General features: G+C 39.1%; 1 protein-coding gene across 3 annotated transcripts in view; it reads left to right on the top strand.

Annotated features, from left to right (window-relative positions):
* Positions 1–17,500, top strand: part of LOC135213514 (uncharacterized) — a 79,732-nt gene that overhangs the window by 34,842 nt on the left and 27,390 nt on the right. The window contains exons 1-7 of one of the 3 annotated variants that reach the window (XM_064247424.1): positions 2,679–2,876; positions 5,356–8,024; positions 10,185–10,305; positions 10,719–10,852; positions 11,011–12,055; positions 12,488–13,160; positions 15,171–15,801. In XM_064247424.1, the coding sequence (XP_064103494.1) occupies positions 5,377–8,024; positions 10,185–10,305; positions 10,719–10,852; positions 11,011–12,055; positions 12,488–13,160; positions 15,171–15,801 (5,252 nt within the window). In that variant the 5' untranslated portion in view covers positions 2,679–2,876; positions 5,356–5,376. Of the gene's footprint in view, positions 1–2,678; positions 2,877–5,355; positions 8,025–10,184; positions 10,306–10,718; positions 10,853–11,010; positions 12,056–12,487; positions 13,161–15,170; positions 15,802–17,500 lie in introns of those variants that run through there. The other 2 variants (XM_064247423.1, XM_064247425.1) reach the window with 2 other exon arrangements.

Genomic DNA, 17,500 nt, shown 5'->3' on the forward strand with positions numbered 1-17,500 from the left:
ATGTCCTGATATAATGAAGTCCCTCCTGCCTTTTTCTATAATGAAATGAAGTTCGCGCACCACGAATCACCATGGCAGTAGACTTATAGCATTACTATAGTAGATTCACATCAACCGCGCATCTGATGTCTAGGCCAGTCCCTTACGACGTTCCTGATTGGCTGTTGATGAACCAATCACAGGACTGGAAACTCTCAGTCTCTCTTGAGAGTCCACATAGGATGTATGTATAACCTCTCCTGAGGGATACTTTTGAAAGACTTATCCCTCGGGAGAGGTGGAACATACATTCTGCCTATGTGAACTCTCGAGAGAGACTGAGAGTTTTCAGCCCTGTGATTGGCTTATCAACAGCCAATCAGGAACGTCGTTTGGGACCGGCAGCGACATTAGATGCACGGTTGATGTGAATCTACTATAGTAACGAAGACGATATATAAGCCGTTCTACATAACGGAGATCATTTCCATGTAGATATACACCACACACTGTTTAAAGATCTTCCGACATTACAAAATGTATTCAAAACGAAAGCGAAAGTAAGGGTACTGCGATGATTCCGAAGATAGAGACAATGAGTGTTCAGAAGACGAGATCTAACGGCGTAACATCATCCTTGGCTATTGTAGCAATTTTATTTTTATTTTCTTCTCTTACTTCTCTACGATTCCGTCCCAGTTCACTTTTCGATGAATTCCGAATCTACGCGTCATGTCTTGGTATAACAGTAACCCGGTTACTTGCAAAAACAAGTGTCATAAACACATATTTTTAAGTCTCTTCAAAAGAAAACTATTGAAATGGCTGTTTGTCTCTCTGTTCGCCGTCAGATCGTAAAAACATACTAAATTGCAGCCCTCTAGCCACCACCGGAACGTGGTAGAAAGTTTTATGGGCCGCGGCTAAGCGTTTCATATAGCATTATACGATGTACAGGAAACTCGATTGCACCGAAGAAACTTCGACGCATTTTTTACTTGTATTTTATTTAATTTTATTTTTCATATGTATCAACGGCTCTTTGGCACAACGGAACCACTTGAGAACTCCATTTCAATTTGTTTCAGAATACAACGAAACCATCCTTTCGATCGATGGCAAACAACTGATCATTGTTTGGAAATGTTTCGTCTGATGTGAATTTTGCAAGATTTTACCTATTTATTCATTAGTTATTTCGTTTTATGTGCATTCGTCTTCATTTTTATCTTCTGCCTGTTTTGGTAAGATACGTTCGTGTGTGTTATACTCACGTGAGCATTTTATCCAAGAAGCTGACAGATTGGTCAGCTCCCGAAAGGGATATGACGTTAGAGCATTTTAGGAATAGGCCTATGTATATTCCAAATGTTTCCTTTGTTATCTGAAATATTTTCCTGAAACACGACAAAAACCATAACAACAACAACTACATCAACAACAACAACAAAAAACCATAACAACAACAACTACATCAACAACAACAACAGCCATGGTTCCCCCTTGACCCTACGTGGGGGCGCCCATGGTAACAATAACAACCATGAACAAGAACAATGACAGCAATTACAAAAACAAGAACCATAACAAGAACAAAGGCAAGAGCCATAACAAAAATTAACGACAATAGTTATAGCAGCAATTACAATAAAAAAAACCTCAACAACAATATATAACTAGAGTAGTAATATGAAAAGGTGAAAATAGCATAGGCCTGGTCCTATAATCCAAATATTAGGCCTACACCTATAATCCAAATGTTATCAGCCAAGTCGCTCCTTATGATTTCTGTTAGGAAATGTAACAACACGCTGTATCCAATATGACCCATCTTTAAGACATTTTTATGCAGTGTAAAACTTAACTGGGGAATCTTAGAAGCTTGGCATTTTAATAACATTACAAGTGAGAGTTTATAATAAAGTAAATCAGGCTTAAGATTAATCAAAGGTGAACAAAACTTACCGTTACACAAATGATTAATTTCAATCTCGTCGATTCCTGGGCGTAAAACTGACATTATTGTTGTTTGACAAGAAGTATCACCGTCGCCTCCAGTTGTCACTTGTCTCAATCAGTTAGCTGATTTTGGCGCGTGAACACTACAAAAACAGATTCATAATGTGTAAGTAGTTTATGAATTTATGATCTGTACACGGCGATTATATAAACAATGCCATAATTTCAGTTATAATTTCATCCCCGATAAATAAGTTTGAATAATGAAATATATAACGGATCTACCTCCGCTCCTTGTATTTCCACCGAATGTGTTAACGATTATAATGAATTTTATGTTATTTATATATTAGCGTATAAAATTATCTCAAAACGAAACAGAATACAAGTCTGCATATCTATGAGAGTGCGTTTTGACATCAATCGGTGATTATCATTATCTCGAAACTACAGCGCACCGCTTCGAACCACGTTCGAACACAGCCGTTCATCAAGACTACGAATGTGATTTCGTGTATGGCTATGTCGTTATATCTTATATTTTTCCTGTTTTCTGTTGTTTGTAGATATGATTTTGGTATTCCTTACAATAATATATTTATTTCATTGTTTGTGATAATGAAACCTATCATTCAGGTTGGTTAAATAATTATTATTGTTAAATTAATGCAAATCAACGGTGATGCAAAATGTTACTATACAATAATACAACACCAGCACTCCAGCAGTAACCAGTTAACTTCAAGTGGTGGGTGGTTGTGAGCAGGAGCCAGAACCCATCTGGTTGTGAGCTTGTGACGTAAAGAGCCCCCGGTAACAGTGACTCTGGGATAGATTTTAGTATTCTAGTTACATGTGAATTCCTACAGTGCATTTGCGTTCATCTACCTGCTTATCGGAAAGATCCTAATCAGACGGTAGGCTACTTCAGCAGAAAAGTAAGTTTCGGTCCTATTTCTTACTGACAGTAATGAAGAAGCCTAAAGCCTCAAAGTGAACCGAACCAAGTCAAACTTAGAGTAACAGTTTCATCAACTTATCCCCAGTTACGATAGGGTTACGTTACAAAAATCCCATCGTTTCTTGAAAAACGGAACATTAAATTAGACTACCCTACACTGGGGTATACAGTAAAATCTGTACATATAAGGTAGCCTAGCCTACACTATACCCACAGCCTACCATGATTTCGTGACCATTAATGCATTTATCAGTTGTTACCGTATTATATTACTCCACACGAGATAAAAGTGTGTAGGCTGCGTGTGAGCTATAAGACCTAGGGTAGCCCACGTGTTACACTCACTCCCAGGAGGTATAAGGTAGAGCACGTGCTGTTCAGTAAACGAGTAATATTATCACTAAGATCAAAATACCGACACAGTAGCCACGCCATATGTACTCTGGTCGCCTGCCAACCAATGTTAAGAATGACATTCCAATAGTATTTTCCCGCCACTACCGAATGAACAGAAGTTTTCACCCATACGTATCTAATTCGTCCTATCTTTCAATTGGAAGTTGATCTTTATGAAATAATATAATCTTATGCAAAATGTTAGAGCATAAAAGCACTTTTCTATAGAAATATTCAGATTTACACATTTTCGTTGACAAAGTTCACGCAATGTCACTACATAGAAAATTAAAACTATTGCTCCATCACATTCGTATATATATATATATATATATATATATATATATATATATATTATATGTATATATATATATATATATATATATATATATGTGTGTGTGTGTGTGTGTGTGTGTGTGTGTATGTATTAACCCATCCTATACAAACAATAAATACATAAAAATGATAAAATGATAATTCCATAATTTAGAGTAAAAAATAACGATAGACTTCAACAGGAGCAAAAGTTGGGATTTATAGAAAATGGATCGAGATAAAGGACCAATGAATTTCAGACCATTCCATTATCGAAAGGCAGTGACAGACAGCCTGTCCTCATGTGAAACTTGTTTGAAACTACATATTGGATTCTAAACCTTTATGGAAAGCAAAATAATATTCATTTTATTTAAATATTTATTGTTGCCATGATATGTTTTTTTTTTTTTTTATCTCGTGGTAAGTGAAGTTAGCAGACTGAAAAACTTACAACATAAGCAACTATGAGAATATTTTATTTAGTTCATAACGCCTTCGAATGAGTGCATGCATACGTGTTTTAATTTCTTTATTGTGTATATTACAAGTTATTTTTATTCTAAATATAATTAGCACAAATAACAGTAAACCATCTCTAATGATCACCTGGGCCACTTGTCTGTTTTCTCTCCGTTAGAAATTAATGGGGCCTATTTTGAAATGGCCAGAAAATCGTTGAAACAGAAAAGTTTGCATTGAGACCCGCATATTTTGATTGGGAAAAATAAAAACTTAGTAGTACGTAAAAAATACTTGTTGATTATAAAAAAAAATAAATAACTAAGCAGCGTATTTTGCATAACATTATATAAATACTTATTTTTAATAATCAAATTATTTGGGTCTGAATGGTAACTTCCCAACATTAACGGTTTCATTGGTGATTCAAATCTGGACCATTTAATTTATGGAGGGAAAACAGCCAGGTGCCCCAGCGCAGCCCAACAGGCTATACCAAGTTCACCGACGGCATGGAATTGAGAGTACAAATATAATTTACTTTTTAAAACTAAAAAATAATGAGAAAATGCAGTAAAAATATAAACAAAATAGTGTAAGAGTGTGTTACCGTATGAGGTTTTTATGTAAACAAACCTCGGTTCTCTCTCTCTCTCTCTCAGTACTATACACACACACACACACACACACACACACACACACACACACACACACACACACATATATATATATATATATATATATATATATATATATATATATATATATATATATACGTATATATATATCCTTTAATGTTTAACGAAATATGAATTACTGTATCATAAACATAATTCCAAGAAGTTCACAACGCCATAGTACTTCTGCTGCCTGTGTCTGTAGCGCGCTAAATTTAAAATATTTTCAATAGTGTCATATAGGTATTGCTTCGCAACTTTGAAACCGTTGGAACTGCTAACCCTATCGCAAACTCAATTCGTAGTAAAATGAAACATCGTAATTGGGGAAATACCTGTATTTCATTGACATTTGGAAACATTTGATCCACCAGATCATTGGTTTTGTAATGTATAAAATCTGTCATTTTAAAAATTATGCTTTCCATTTAGAATTATCTATACACCCCTACTAAGACAAATTCCAACAGGGAATTATTTTGTTACATTAGCACCAGAGATTAACATGACTAGGCGTATAAGATTTTTTTTTTTTATCATTTTTGTAATGTATATTTGGGTTTATTCACAATCCTCTAATTCCTTCTGTTTTTTATCAATTTTCAGATACTCACCTGATACATCATCATGCTTGTCATACTGTTATTAGCACTGACAACGACAATCACTCGTTGTCAAATCGATCTGCAAAGTCCCATAGACGATGCAGACGCCTCTGAAAGACTTACTAGTTCATTGGTTAAAGTGACAAGTGACAATCCAGTCTCGGGGCCTCAAGCCCACGAAAGAAGCCTTGAAGATAGACGGGATCTGTTGCGCAATAGACAGCACACTCCCTCTCGTTTAGATGACAGGGCTGATGACAGAGGGGACGGTTTGAAGAGAGACAGCAGAGCTGCAAGCATACCTTCGTCAAGACGTGGCAAGGAACTGAGCAACGACGAAATTGAGAGAGATATCCAAAGGGAGAGAGAAAGGACCGAAGAGGTTCTTAAGCTAAAAGAAGAAGCTGGAACACTGAGAGGCGTGGATGTATCCCGAAATGCATTCCTCGATCGAAAGGGAACGTTGGATGGTGAAAATGAAGGTGGTGCGAGAAATGAGCTAGCTAAAAGACGGTTTAGTGGGTCAAGTATTGAGTTGGACCGTCAGCGCGAACAAGATCGTCAACGAGAGATTGAAAGAGAAGTTGCAAAAGCTGAGCAGAAGAAACATGAGATTCTAAGTAATCCACGAAATGTTCATACAAACAGAGCCTCTTATCAAACAAGATGGCCATCGAGAAATACACATGATATCGAGAGAGAAAGGGAAAGGGAGAGATCAAAGACGCATGGAAGACGGGGGTCAAGCAATGTAGACAGGCAAAGAGAAAGAGACAGAGCTCACCGAGGAGGGCCACCAGATAGACATAGACAAAGCAGCCGACAGAGGGGAACTTCAAGAGAGAAACCACCTATTCTCATTTATGAAAAGGTAGTTGAGTATAAAGATAGAGACTATGAAAGACGGCCAACCAGCCACCGAAGACCAACAAACAATCGACATCCATATCTATATCATGACCTCACGGGCATACAGGATACCCGCGCTCCAGACCGCCCTGTGGCATTTAGACCTAGCCTCAATACAGATCGGAGACCTGGACGTCCTCATTATCATGAGGATCATGTTGGTGTCGTGCAGTACCCAGGCTTGGTTGGAGTCGAACCTATTGCACCTGTGATACCAGCTGGTGGTCAAGTAATAGAATCGGTTCAACATGGAGTGCTTCCTTCAGTTGATATAGCACAAGCAGCAAACGCTCAAGCTGTCATTCAGCATCAAATACTCGCTGGCCAAGTGCTCCAAGCAAATCAACTACAGCAATTAGCATTAGCTGCTCGTCTGAGAAGCATACATGCTAGGAAAATAAAACAACATCAGCTTGCAGCACAGCTGCAGGTCTTACAAGCAGGACAAGCCCAGAAAGCAGGACAGGTCATAGCAACAGGACAGGCTTTGAAAGCGGGACAGGTCATAGCAACAGGACAAGCCTTAAAAGCAGGACAAGCTATAGCAACAGGGCAGGCTTTGAAAGCGGGACAGGTCATAGCAACAGGACAAGCCTTAAAAGCAGGACAAGCTCTAGCAACAGGGCAGGCTCTGGCAACAGAACAGGCTCTGGCAACAGGACAAGCCTTGCAAGCAGGACAGGCTCTAGCAACAGGGCAAGCTCTGGCAACAGGACAAGCTCTGCAAGCTGGGCAGACCCTAGCAACAGGACAAGCTCTGCATGCAGGCCAGGCTCTAAAAGCAGGTTATGCCCTGAAAGCAGGGCAGACCCTAGCAACAGGACAGGCCCTGAAGACAGGGCAGGCATTGGCAGCAGGGCAGGCCCTAGCAACAGGACAAGCCCTGAAGGCAGGGCAGGTCCTAGCAACAGGACAGGCCCTGAAGACAGGGCAGGCATTGAAAGCAGGGCAGGCCCTAGCAACAGGACAAGCTCTGCAAACAGGGCAGGCTCTGGCAACAGGTCAAGCTCTGCAAGCTGGGCAGACCCTAGCAACAGGACAAGCTCTGCATGCAGGGCAGGCTCTAAAAGCAGGTTATGCCCTGAAAGCAGGGCAGACCCTAGCAACAGGACAAGCCCTAAAAGCAGGACAAGCTCTGAGAGCAGGACAGGCTTTGGCAACAGGGCAGGCCCTTAAGTCAGGGCAAGCCCTAAAAGCAGGACAGGCACTGGCAACAGGGCAGGCCCTAGCAACAGGACAAGCCCTGAAGGCAGGGCAGGTCCTTGCAACAGGACAAGCCCTGAAGGCAGGGCAGGTCCTTGCAACAGGGCAGGCGCTGAAAGCGGGACAAGTTTTGGCAACAGGACAAGCCCTAAAAGCAGGGCAGGCATTGACAGCAGGACAAGCCCTAAAGGCAGGACAAGCCCTGAGAGCAGGGCAAGCACTAACTGCAGGGCAGGCATTAAAAGCAGGACAGATTTTGAAAGCAGGGCAAGTGCAAGCTGCAAAAGGATCTGCCATAGCTAACAGTGCTATTCAGACTGGGTTGAGTGCTCTAGCTGCATCCCAGATAGCAGGTCACCATGGTGCCCACTTAAAACATCATTTGGCATCATCTGCTTCTACTCTTGGTCAAAATGTGGGGACTCATCATTATGGCAGTGCTGTAGGTGTTGCACCGCCCCAAATAACGGAGCCACATGGCTCTCATCTTGTAGAAAATGTCAATCTTCAGCTGCTTAGGGCGCAAAAGGACTTATTGCAGAGACTCATCCTACTCCAGTAAGTTTATACAGAGTTTAGTATTATGTTACAATGATTAGTATAATTTATCATGGGTATTGTTGTTATTATTATCATTATCATCAGCAGTTGTGTCAGTAGTAACAGCGTTAAAATATGAAGGATAAAATCTACTGATGATTAAAGGACGTTTCTTGATATCAGACTTTGTTCTGGAAAGTTAATTATTTAAGTAAAACTTTCTCGATTTATTTCTTAGAAGATTTCACTGGGCTTCAATATCATAGCTGTTGTATTCAGTTCAAAGAAATTCGATGTAACTGAACAGAAACAAAGTCATTTATATGCCTACCGACAAAAATTATAACCTTAGGGTTATTATCATGTTAATTGGCTTGTGTTAAAAAGGTTATATTAGCTAAACTAGACACAAAACATTCTAATATTTTTGTAACAACAACTTTAAGTTAGTATGTGCATGAAATAAAAAGAAGAAAAGAAACGAACAGTAGTCAATCATATTAAAAATAACGGGAAAAATTTAATATTATTTCCTTTCTAATCCACATCATACTATGCAAAGGTTACAAGTCACGGGAAATAACAAGAGTTGCATTAAATGCTGTCGCTTAATCAAGGCTAATCATCATATTACAAGTAAAGGTCAAACAGTTAAAGACCCTGAAATTCATCCTTTGTAGAATCAGAAATCATAGGTCAAGGTTCAGTTAAGGGTCACCAGGAATTATAGGTCGAGGGTCATTTAAAAGGGTAAAGGTCACCAAAAACTATAGGTCGAAGGTCAGTTAAAAGGGTGAAGGTCACCAAAAATTATAGGTCGAGGGTAAGTTAAAAGGTTAAAGGTCACCAAAAATTATAGGTCGAGGGTCAGTTAAAGTGTGAAGGTCATCTTGGAAATAATTCAGAAAAAAATATGATTACTTAATTGTTTCACATATGTGAATTGATTATGAGAGACAGCCTCTACATTCAGGGACAAGAGAAAAACAAAAAATTAAGACTCGCTATAAGGAAGAGAGTGACTCCAAAAAATAACAAAAGGGACTCTAAGGCTTCCAGGGTATAGCGTCCGGCCTTTCCAGGGTATAGCGTCCGGCTTAACCCTGGAAGGAGTGTAAAAAATAGGATTATAAAGAAGACGGCAAACAGGAGTATCGATCAGAGCCCTCTGCCTTGCTTATGAAGCTCTAATTCTCCCTTTCTTATCTTCTTGTCTTTATCTCTCTTTTCGAGGATTCTTAGTATTCCTTCTTTTACTCTTATTTCTCTCTCTCATTCTTCTAAACTATTTACCTTCTCTGCTTCGTCTTAAGTGCTGGCACTTCTCTTCCTCTAGAACCTCTTTTTCGTATCTGTGTTCTTATTACTTTCACATAACGCTCCTTTCCCAGCTGCTATGTTGTTTTTTTATTATTCGTATGTTCTGCTCATCGTCGTTCTTAGCAGTTTCGTCTCTTCACTTCTTCACAACATCTTTGTCTTCCTCTTCTTCCACTTCAACTTAATTACATTCCTCTATTGTCACTTTTTTCCTTTTTATTCTTCTCCTGCCCTTACCTTTTCTTATCTTCTCCATCTCTCACTTTCACCATTTTCTCTCTCCGCCCGCTTCTTTACTTTTTTTCTATTCTCTCTACCCTCCTCTCTGATATGTAATAATTACATGTACTGATAAATATTATTTTAATTGTATATAGATAGGAAGACCATTTAAATACAGGAGGTAGTAAGTATTTAAGTACGTAATTAATTAGAAGAAAAATGCACCAAAGGCCAGACGCGCACAGACTCTGACACAGCCGAAGGTGTGAAAACAATTGACTGTATGGTCACCAATCGGCAGCTTACTGTTGCTTCTGATTTTGCCACAAAGGCCGTTTTTCAAGGTTATCGTATCTTTTCTTTCATACTCTCAGTGACGAACTTACATTGCAATAAATACACATTCTGTAACTGGGCTGACCTTCAATGAGAAAGAAGTCAATCTATCTTCTGTTTGATGAATCAAGTTCTGTAAAACTTTACCTGAGCGTCACAGAAAAAAATCATATGGACATAGGAAATCTTTGTTATGGTTATTTAGTGGGAATAAATGTCTCCATTTAAGTACTGTAGTATATTAGTGTAATTTTAGAATGTCGTAATTAAATTAGCTCAAGTTTTCTCTTGTTTTCACAGGCCTTACTTCAAAGCCGCTGGTACAAGACACTATACTATACCCAAAACGGTACCAAAAATCCCAGTGGGCTCTTCACTGACATCTGTGCAAGTGAAAGCTTTGCCTAGGATAAGCATACAGGTAAGAGAAGGTCAATAACTTCACTGTGGCTTTGTAAAATCTTGAGTTTTGGGTAATCATAATCCACAAAAGGGGCCAGTACTTCGTTGCATGTTTTGCGTGGTGTCTTCTGATAATTGCTGGAGGTTCTTGACAGGGTCTCTCTCGGCCTTTTTCGTTTCTTCCATTCCCCCTGGCTTCTCACAACCTAGCTGTCAAAATTCTTCAACGTTTTCCTCTTCCAAATTCCCCACCTCAGCATTTAAAACTAATTCCTTGGCCCAGGCTCAAGAAAGTCTAGAAATTGCAGTGCTATGGTATGGTTCAACTAATTGTTAATCATAATGTAACTGTCTAAATTCTTAGTATTTGTTATAAATGAATATCTTCGTGTCTTTACTGTATGTTTATTTCATGATTGATACATTTTCAAGGTTCCTAAAACTGTTCCACCGCCTACTATTAAAATACCTGGGCTGTCGGGGATTTTGAAGCCGCCATTAAATGTAGAATACATCGAACATCTTCTTAATTTGCCAGACGACATCTTCAAAAATACCATTCAGACGTAAGTATATGAGATTCCTTGAAACTTTTCATGAGTTTATTAGTATTAGTGATTCATATTGTTTGGTTTTTATCTATTCGTGTTAATATATTTGACAAACTGATAGACTTTTTCTAATCTCACTTAGTAAATTTCTTTTATTATATTTTTCGAAAAAGAACCAAGAATGAATTCCTAGGCATAATGTTCCCCACACTCTACCGCGACTCTGTGAGCAACATCAAGCCTATTCTTTCACAAGCAATCAGCGTGCCATCAGGCTCCTATGGAGCACCAATATACCCTCCTTTGACGACCCCAGCTGTGGAAATACTCGAGCCATTGTCAACACCTTCATCTGATTATGGTGCTCCACCCTTGAAGCTTGTGGTAACCACACCATCAATTCCAGTGATAAGTGGGAGCCCAGTAATCATAGCTGAGCCTCTTGAACCTCTCTCATTGTATGGTCCACCAAAACCATCATCAACTATACATGGAGCACCTAAGCCTCCCACCCCAACATACGGTGCACCTGAAATTCCCCAAGCTTTGTCACCTACATATGGAGTACCTGAACCGCTTGTACCCCCACAAGGAATACCTGCGACACCTTCCCCTGAGTATGGGGTCCCCAAGCCAGTTTTGCCTATAGTACCTGTATTGCCGAAACCCCTATCACCTGAACATGGGGTACCTGGACTGCCTCAACTCCCATCACCCGAATACGGAGTGCCTGGACCACTTTTGCCTCCACAAGGACTGCCTGCAACTCCATCAACTGAATATGGAGTGCCTGGATTGCCTCAACTCCCATCACCTGAATATGGGGCTCCTGGACTGCCTCAGCTCCCATCACCCGAATTTGGGTTACCTGGACTGCCTCAACTCCCATCACCTGAATATGGGGCTCCTGGTCTGCCTCAGCTCCCATCACCCGAATTTGGGTTACCTGGACTGCCTCAACTCCCATCACCTGAATACGGAGTGCCCGGACCACTTTTGCCTCCACGAGGACTGCCTACAACTCCATCACCTGATTATGGGATTCCTGGACCATTCTTGCCTTCTCAAGGACCACTTCAACCCCCGTCATCTGAATATGGCGCGCCTGATCCACCCTCTGATACCTACGGACCGCCTCAGACACACGTACACCATGATTGTCATCATGGTGAAACTCATCATCACCATCACCATAAAGATGGAGATGAGATCTTGAAGGTAAATCAGTTAACTTGATCAAAATCAAAATCAAAATTCTTAAAGGTTTCTTGAAATTATGCATGTTATGTCAGTGCTCTTATGTGTAACAGAGCTCATATATAGTTATGTATGTTTGTAAAATTATAAATCACTCGAAAGATTAGATCAGATTTTCTTCTCTGTGATAATAACCTGAAATTATAATCTTTGTATTTCCTTTTATGCCAAACAGAATCATTATTTTTTAATTGCTGTATTAGCTATATAGGATTTGAAGTTTTGAACATCTTTTTTCCAATCTGAGTAGTGATAGTGGCAAAAGCTACCTTCAATAATGGCATAACAGAAACCTAAAAGGAAGTTTCATGCTGCAGCATTCTCTATTCACATTGACATAGTAATCATAAAAACCCATTTTAACTTTATTAAAGTTGTGCTGCATTTCTGCAGGTACCTCTCTCTCTCCAAGAAGTGCCTTTCCCAGTTTCGACAACACCAACTTTCCCAGGTATTACTCCAACCTTTATAACCACTCCTGTGCCAGTATTCACAACAATAGGCAGTGTTCCTGTTCCAACTACCAGTTCTTACGCAGACTTCGACTCAAGTCATCACGACGCGAAAAGTCATTTTGGAGAGTACCATGTGAATGCTGATGGCAATGTCATTTCAGGACCTGATTCTTTGCATGGTCACTCGACCATCCATCCACCACACGTTCACACCCACGATTGTGGACACAACTTGCATTCTCATGTGACCTTACCTCCAATCAATCTCCCAGGCATCCACACAGCCTTACCTCTTGAAAGCCACGAGCACCACGACACTTCTTTCATTCCCAGCCCCCTTGAGATTAAGGTTCATGAATCTGAATTCTTACCTGGGCCTATACATCTTACTATTTCTGAGCCCATTGATGGTGTAGGTCCCATACATGTCACGACTTCTCAGCCACAATATGACAGCAAGGGATCTCATACTCCTCTCCACACAACTGGTAGGCCGTTAACAGTGGCGGAAGAAGTTCTTCATACTACAAATCGTAACCAGGCTTTAACACCTCTTCATATAACTACCATTAAACCCCATTCTTCCAATGTGCATTATGACGTTCCATCAGGTAAGAAATGTTACTTTTTTCTGCATATTTTCATAAAAAAAATGAATTACGGCCTTAGCTTTTTTGACTGATCACTTTCTAGTTTCAAAAATGTGTACAATTCAGATGCTTTGTAGCATGATTTCAGCTGTATGAACTTTGGTTAACAAGTTTTCTCTTTAGACCTACAACATTGCTTTCAACATGACTATTCAGTAAAGGTTGTAAATGCAATGCTAATTTTTTCTATTGTTTTAAAGTAGATGTGCACCATTAAAATATAACAACAAGAAATAGATCAGTAATGTTAATTAGGAACTATGAAGAATCACCAACAGGGTCTACCTAACCATTTAAAGATTCCTAACCTAAGGTTGTATTATCAAGTAGAGAATATTAATCCAAGGCATTGGTAAAGGACTACGTGAATTCTATATGCTATCTTTAGACGACTCATGTGGCTCTATGAGATTTGGTAGAACTAAGAACTACTGGTAGGTGACTGCTTGCATTTGTGGAGTTCTTTTCTTTTCAAGAGTCTTTGAGAGACTATAATGCTTTAATTTAAAATCACTAGTAATGAATACTCATTGATGTAGAACCAATTAGGTATTGAGACACTTGTTGAAAAACAGAGAATTAAAAAAATAATTTTGAATAATGGCCAGTGAGATTTCAAGACTAATTTGTTGAAAATCATTACTACTTCACTACATACTGACAGAAATCCACTCAGATTCCAAGATAATGACAGAGAACCAGACCGAGTCCTAGATTTATTGGTAGGGAACCAGCTAGATTATGTGCACTTCTTTTATTTGTTGCTTTAGGCAGTTCCAGTGCCCCATTTAGTTGCCTGACCACAGATGAAAAGCATACAAACATGAAATTTAGCTCTACCATATTCATCCCATGACAATAAAAATTTTTGGGGCTAGTTCTCTTGCTTGAGGGTACACTCAGCCCTACAACATATATATTTGTCTCATATATGTAATCACTAATCTATCATTAGCTTTATAACCAGGTGTATCAATTGTTATCTTAGTTTTAAATTTTACTAAACTGCATTACTCTTTCTTTTTTTTCTTTTTTTACATATGTGCATACATGCACATGTGTGAAACATGCTGGGTAAGTTCGTAGCTTTTCACCTTGTTACATGAGAACATCAGTACCCATTATGAATCATTATATTAATGTTGGTAGAGAATTTCTGGACTTCTAGACTGACTAGTAGACCCCAGTTTTAGTGAAAGAAATACCACTGGACTTCAAGACTATGGAGAACCACTAGAGTACCAAGACTTAGAAGAGAATCACTAGGACTCCAAGACCTACTAATACAGAATTGTTTGGATTTCAAGGCTTGTTGTAGAAAATCACTAAGGCTTCAAGACTTATTGGTAAGGGACTATAATTCCTAGAGTCACTGAGACTCTGTGACCTCTTTCTACTTCAAATCAAGACGCCACAAGTTTTTGTGAAATAGATCTTCCAGAACTTCAGTTCAGCTGGTGAACCTCTGTCCTCCATATCTATACTATATATATATATATATATATATATATATATATATATATATATATATATATATATATATGTGTGTGTGTGTGTGTGTGTGTGTGTGTATGTATGTGCGTGTAAATATATAATATATATAGATAATATATAAATAAAGATATTATATGTATATATAATAATATATATATATAATACTATATTATATAGTCTGTGGGGCCTGTACATATCTTTTAGTTCTTCACAAACAGCTTTAATTAACAAATGATATTGGAAGGAAGTTTTTAACTTTAGGTCTTACAATATATAACACTATGGCAATAATGTAACATATGATTTGGAGGTTTTATCAGGCAAAAAATTCTGAAGAATTTCTGAATCGTTTGTGCCCCCTTTAACTGACGCTGTAATCGAGAAACACTAACTACTTCTTAATGTGTAGTATTAAAAAAAACAGCATTCTACAACAAACACTGTACCAGTCATATGATAATTTATTTGTTTCGACAGTTAAACCAATTGTCATTCCGACTACCCCAGCGACAACTTCAACGGTGGTTGTGGGTGTGGGACTACGACCTCATGGCAGCGATCAAGAGTTCTTTTCGCCCATCACAACGACCATCTCCCCACCACTGACATCTATCGCGCCATTATTCCCAACCACAACATTCACCCCCACCGTTCCGTCCTCTACCACAATTGTCCCGAGTTTCCCAACTGTCTCCTTCTCCGAAACGTTCTCGCCAACCACTACTTACTCCCCTCCCACAACCCCGAACCCCACTTTCTCCTCAACACTCAGTCCTATTCCAACCACACCTAGACCTACTTTTACAACCACGATTCGCCCCATCCTCACAACACCAACCACGACCTATACCACTCCAAGACCTGTGATCATTACCAGCAATAATCCTACCTACTCTACTAGACCTACTTTCCCCTCCACCATAGGCCTAATTCCAACCACAACCCCTTCAACGTTTGAGATAGGAACCACACCTGTGTTCGTCGTCGAAGAGACTCCAGGTACCACGATTTCCAGCACAGTCTTCGAACTCAGGCCTTCCATCGTCACCAATGGACAGTTCATACCAACTACAACTTCAAGACCCTTTGGAACATTCCCTTCCGTCGAGTGAGTTTTCATTTCAATTTCAATATGTTTTCTAGTTAGTCTTCATGATTTCGGTGGAAATCAGTAATCCTAGGATTCAGCAGCTGTCTCTCCTTTCAGTAAGCTGTAGAATCATCATCCTTCTGCGTTTTTATTGCTCAAGTCAACAAATGCACCATTACGTTGTCAGTAACATTGGTTGTAGCTACAAGGTTAAGTATATCTTAGATTCTCAGTTTAACAAGACCACTGAGCTGATAAACAGCTCTCCTAGAGCTGGCCCATAGGATTAGATATTTTTACGTGGCTAGGAACCAATTGGTTTCTTAGCAACGGGACCTACAGCTTATTGTGGGATCCGAACCACATCGAGAAATGAATTTTTATCACCAGCAATAAATTCCTCTGATTACTTGACAGAGCAGAGAATCGAACCCGAACCCTGAGATCTGTAGTCGAGAACGTTATCGACTAGTCCAACGAGGAACTGGCTGTAGCTGTTAAAAAAAATGCTTGGGATGGCGAGTGAGGGGGGTGGGAGCCCGGGTTGTTCTTGATATCTTGTGCTCTCTAAAATGAAATTTAAGAGAAATAGACCAGCTAGGTAGAACCGAGGAATGCTAATCAAAATTTGATAAAACAACAAAGCCGATCTTATCACACATTTTTGTGAATTTGCTAAATTTTCTATGGTGCTTACCTCGTGATTAAAAACCAAAGGTAAAATTAGGAGACACATACAAAGACTTGTCTTATTCCCAAAAACTGAGGGTTCAGATAGTTAAAAAAAAAAACTTATTAAAAGAAAAGGAACATTTAACAATAAAAGTAAAATCAGACATCAACCAAAAAAATCACGAAAAGGACTGCCGCTCATGGATCTACATGTACATAAAAACAATATTCGGATCACCTGAAGATTAGCGACCCCTAATACCTCTCCTGAAGAAAATCGACTCCAGTATTTTCCTCCTGAAGAAAAACAACCCAAATATTTTCCTCCTGAAGAAAAGCAACCCCAATATTTTCCACCTGAAGATAAACGACCCCTGCTTGTTGGTGTCTCCAATCTTCAGGTGACCCACTTTAGCTCATAATATTATAGAAAAAAGGAGAAAAAAATATAGATATATATTCATTAAAATACTTTATTAAACATTTGTTAAAAACACAAATTTAGACAAACAATCAATAGTTAATTAAAAGCGTATTGTCTTGCAATTTCAGTACAAAAATAATCAAACCTACTGTGACACCTGTGGCTAGCGCGCGCAGCGCAACATTACCTCTTGCCAGAACATACTGAGCTTGCCAAGAATCTTTAAATATGCGGATAAGGCGCGAAGCGCCGTTCCGCCACAGCCTTACTGTAACTGCTGTTAATTCCTCATCTTAAGAAAAGCGACCCCAATATTTTCCACCTGAAGAAGAGCGACCCCGCGTGTGTTGGGGTCGCTTTTATTCAGGTGATCCCAATATTCATTTTATATTAAAATCAGGCTGCCCTTTAATTTGTAAGGATTATAAGTTTAAATCGTTATCATTTTTAATACGTGGTTTTACTGGATTGCTGGAAATAATTTAAACATACGCACTTGAAACACTTAATACCTATCTTATGATTTATGTGGCGCTACCCAAATGCGCATTGACAAACACTTTGAGCAACAATACGCGAATAAGCGATGACGTAAAGAAGTGACGCAACCATCCAGAAAGT

The sequence above is a fragment of the Macrobrachium nipponense genome, chromosome 43, assembly GCF_015104395.2.
Source record: "Macrobrachium nipponense isolate FS-2020 chromosome 43, ASM1510439v2, whole genome shotgun sequence".
NCBI classification, from domain to species: Eukaryota; Metazoa; Arthropoda; class Malacostraca; order Decapoda; family Palaemonidae; genus Macrobrachium; species Macrobrachium nipponense.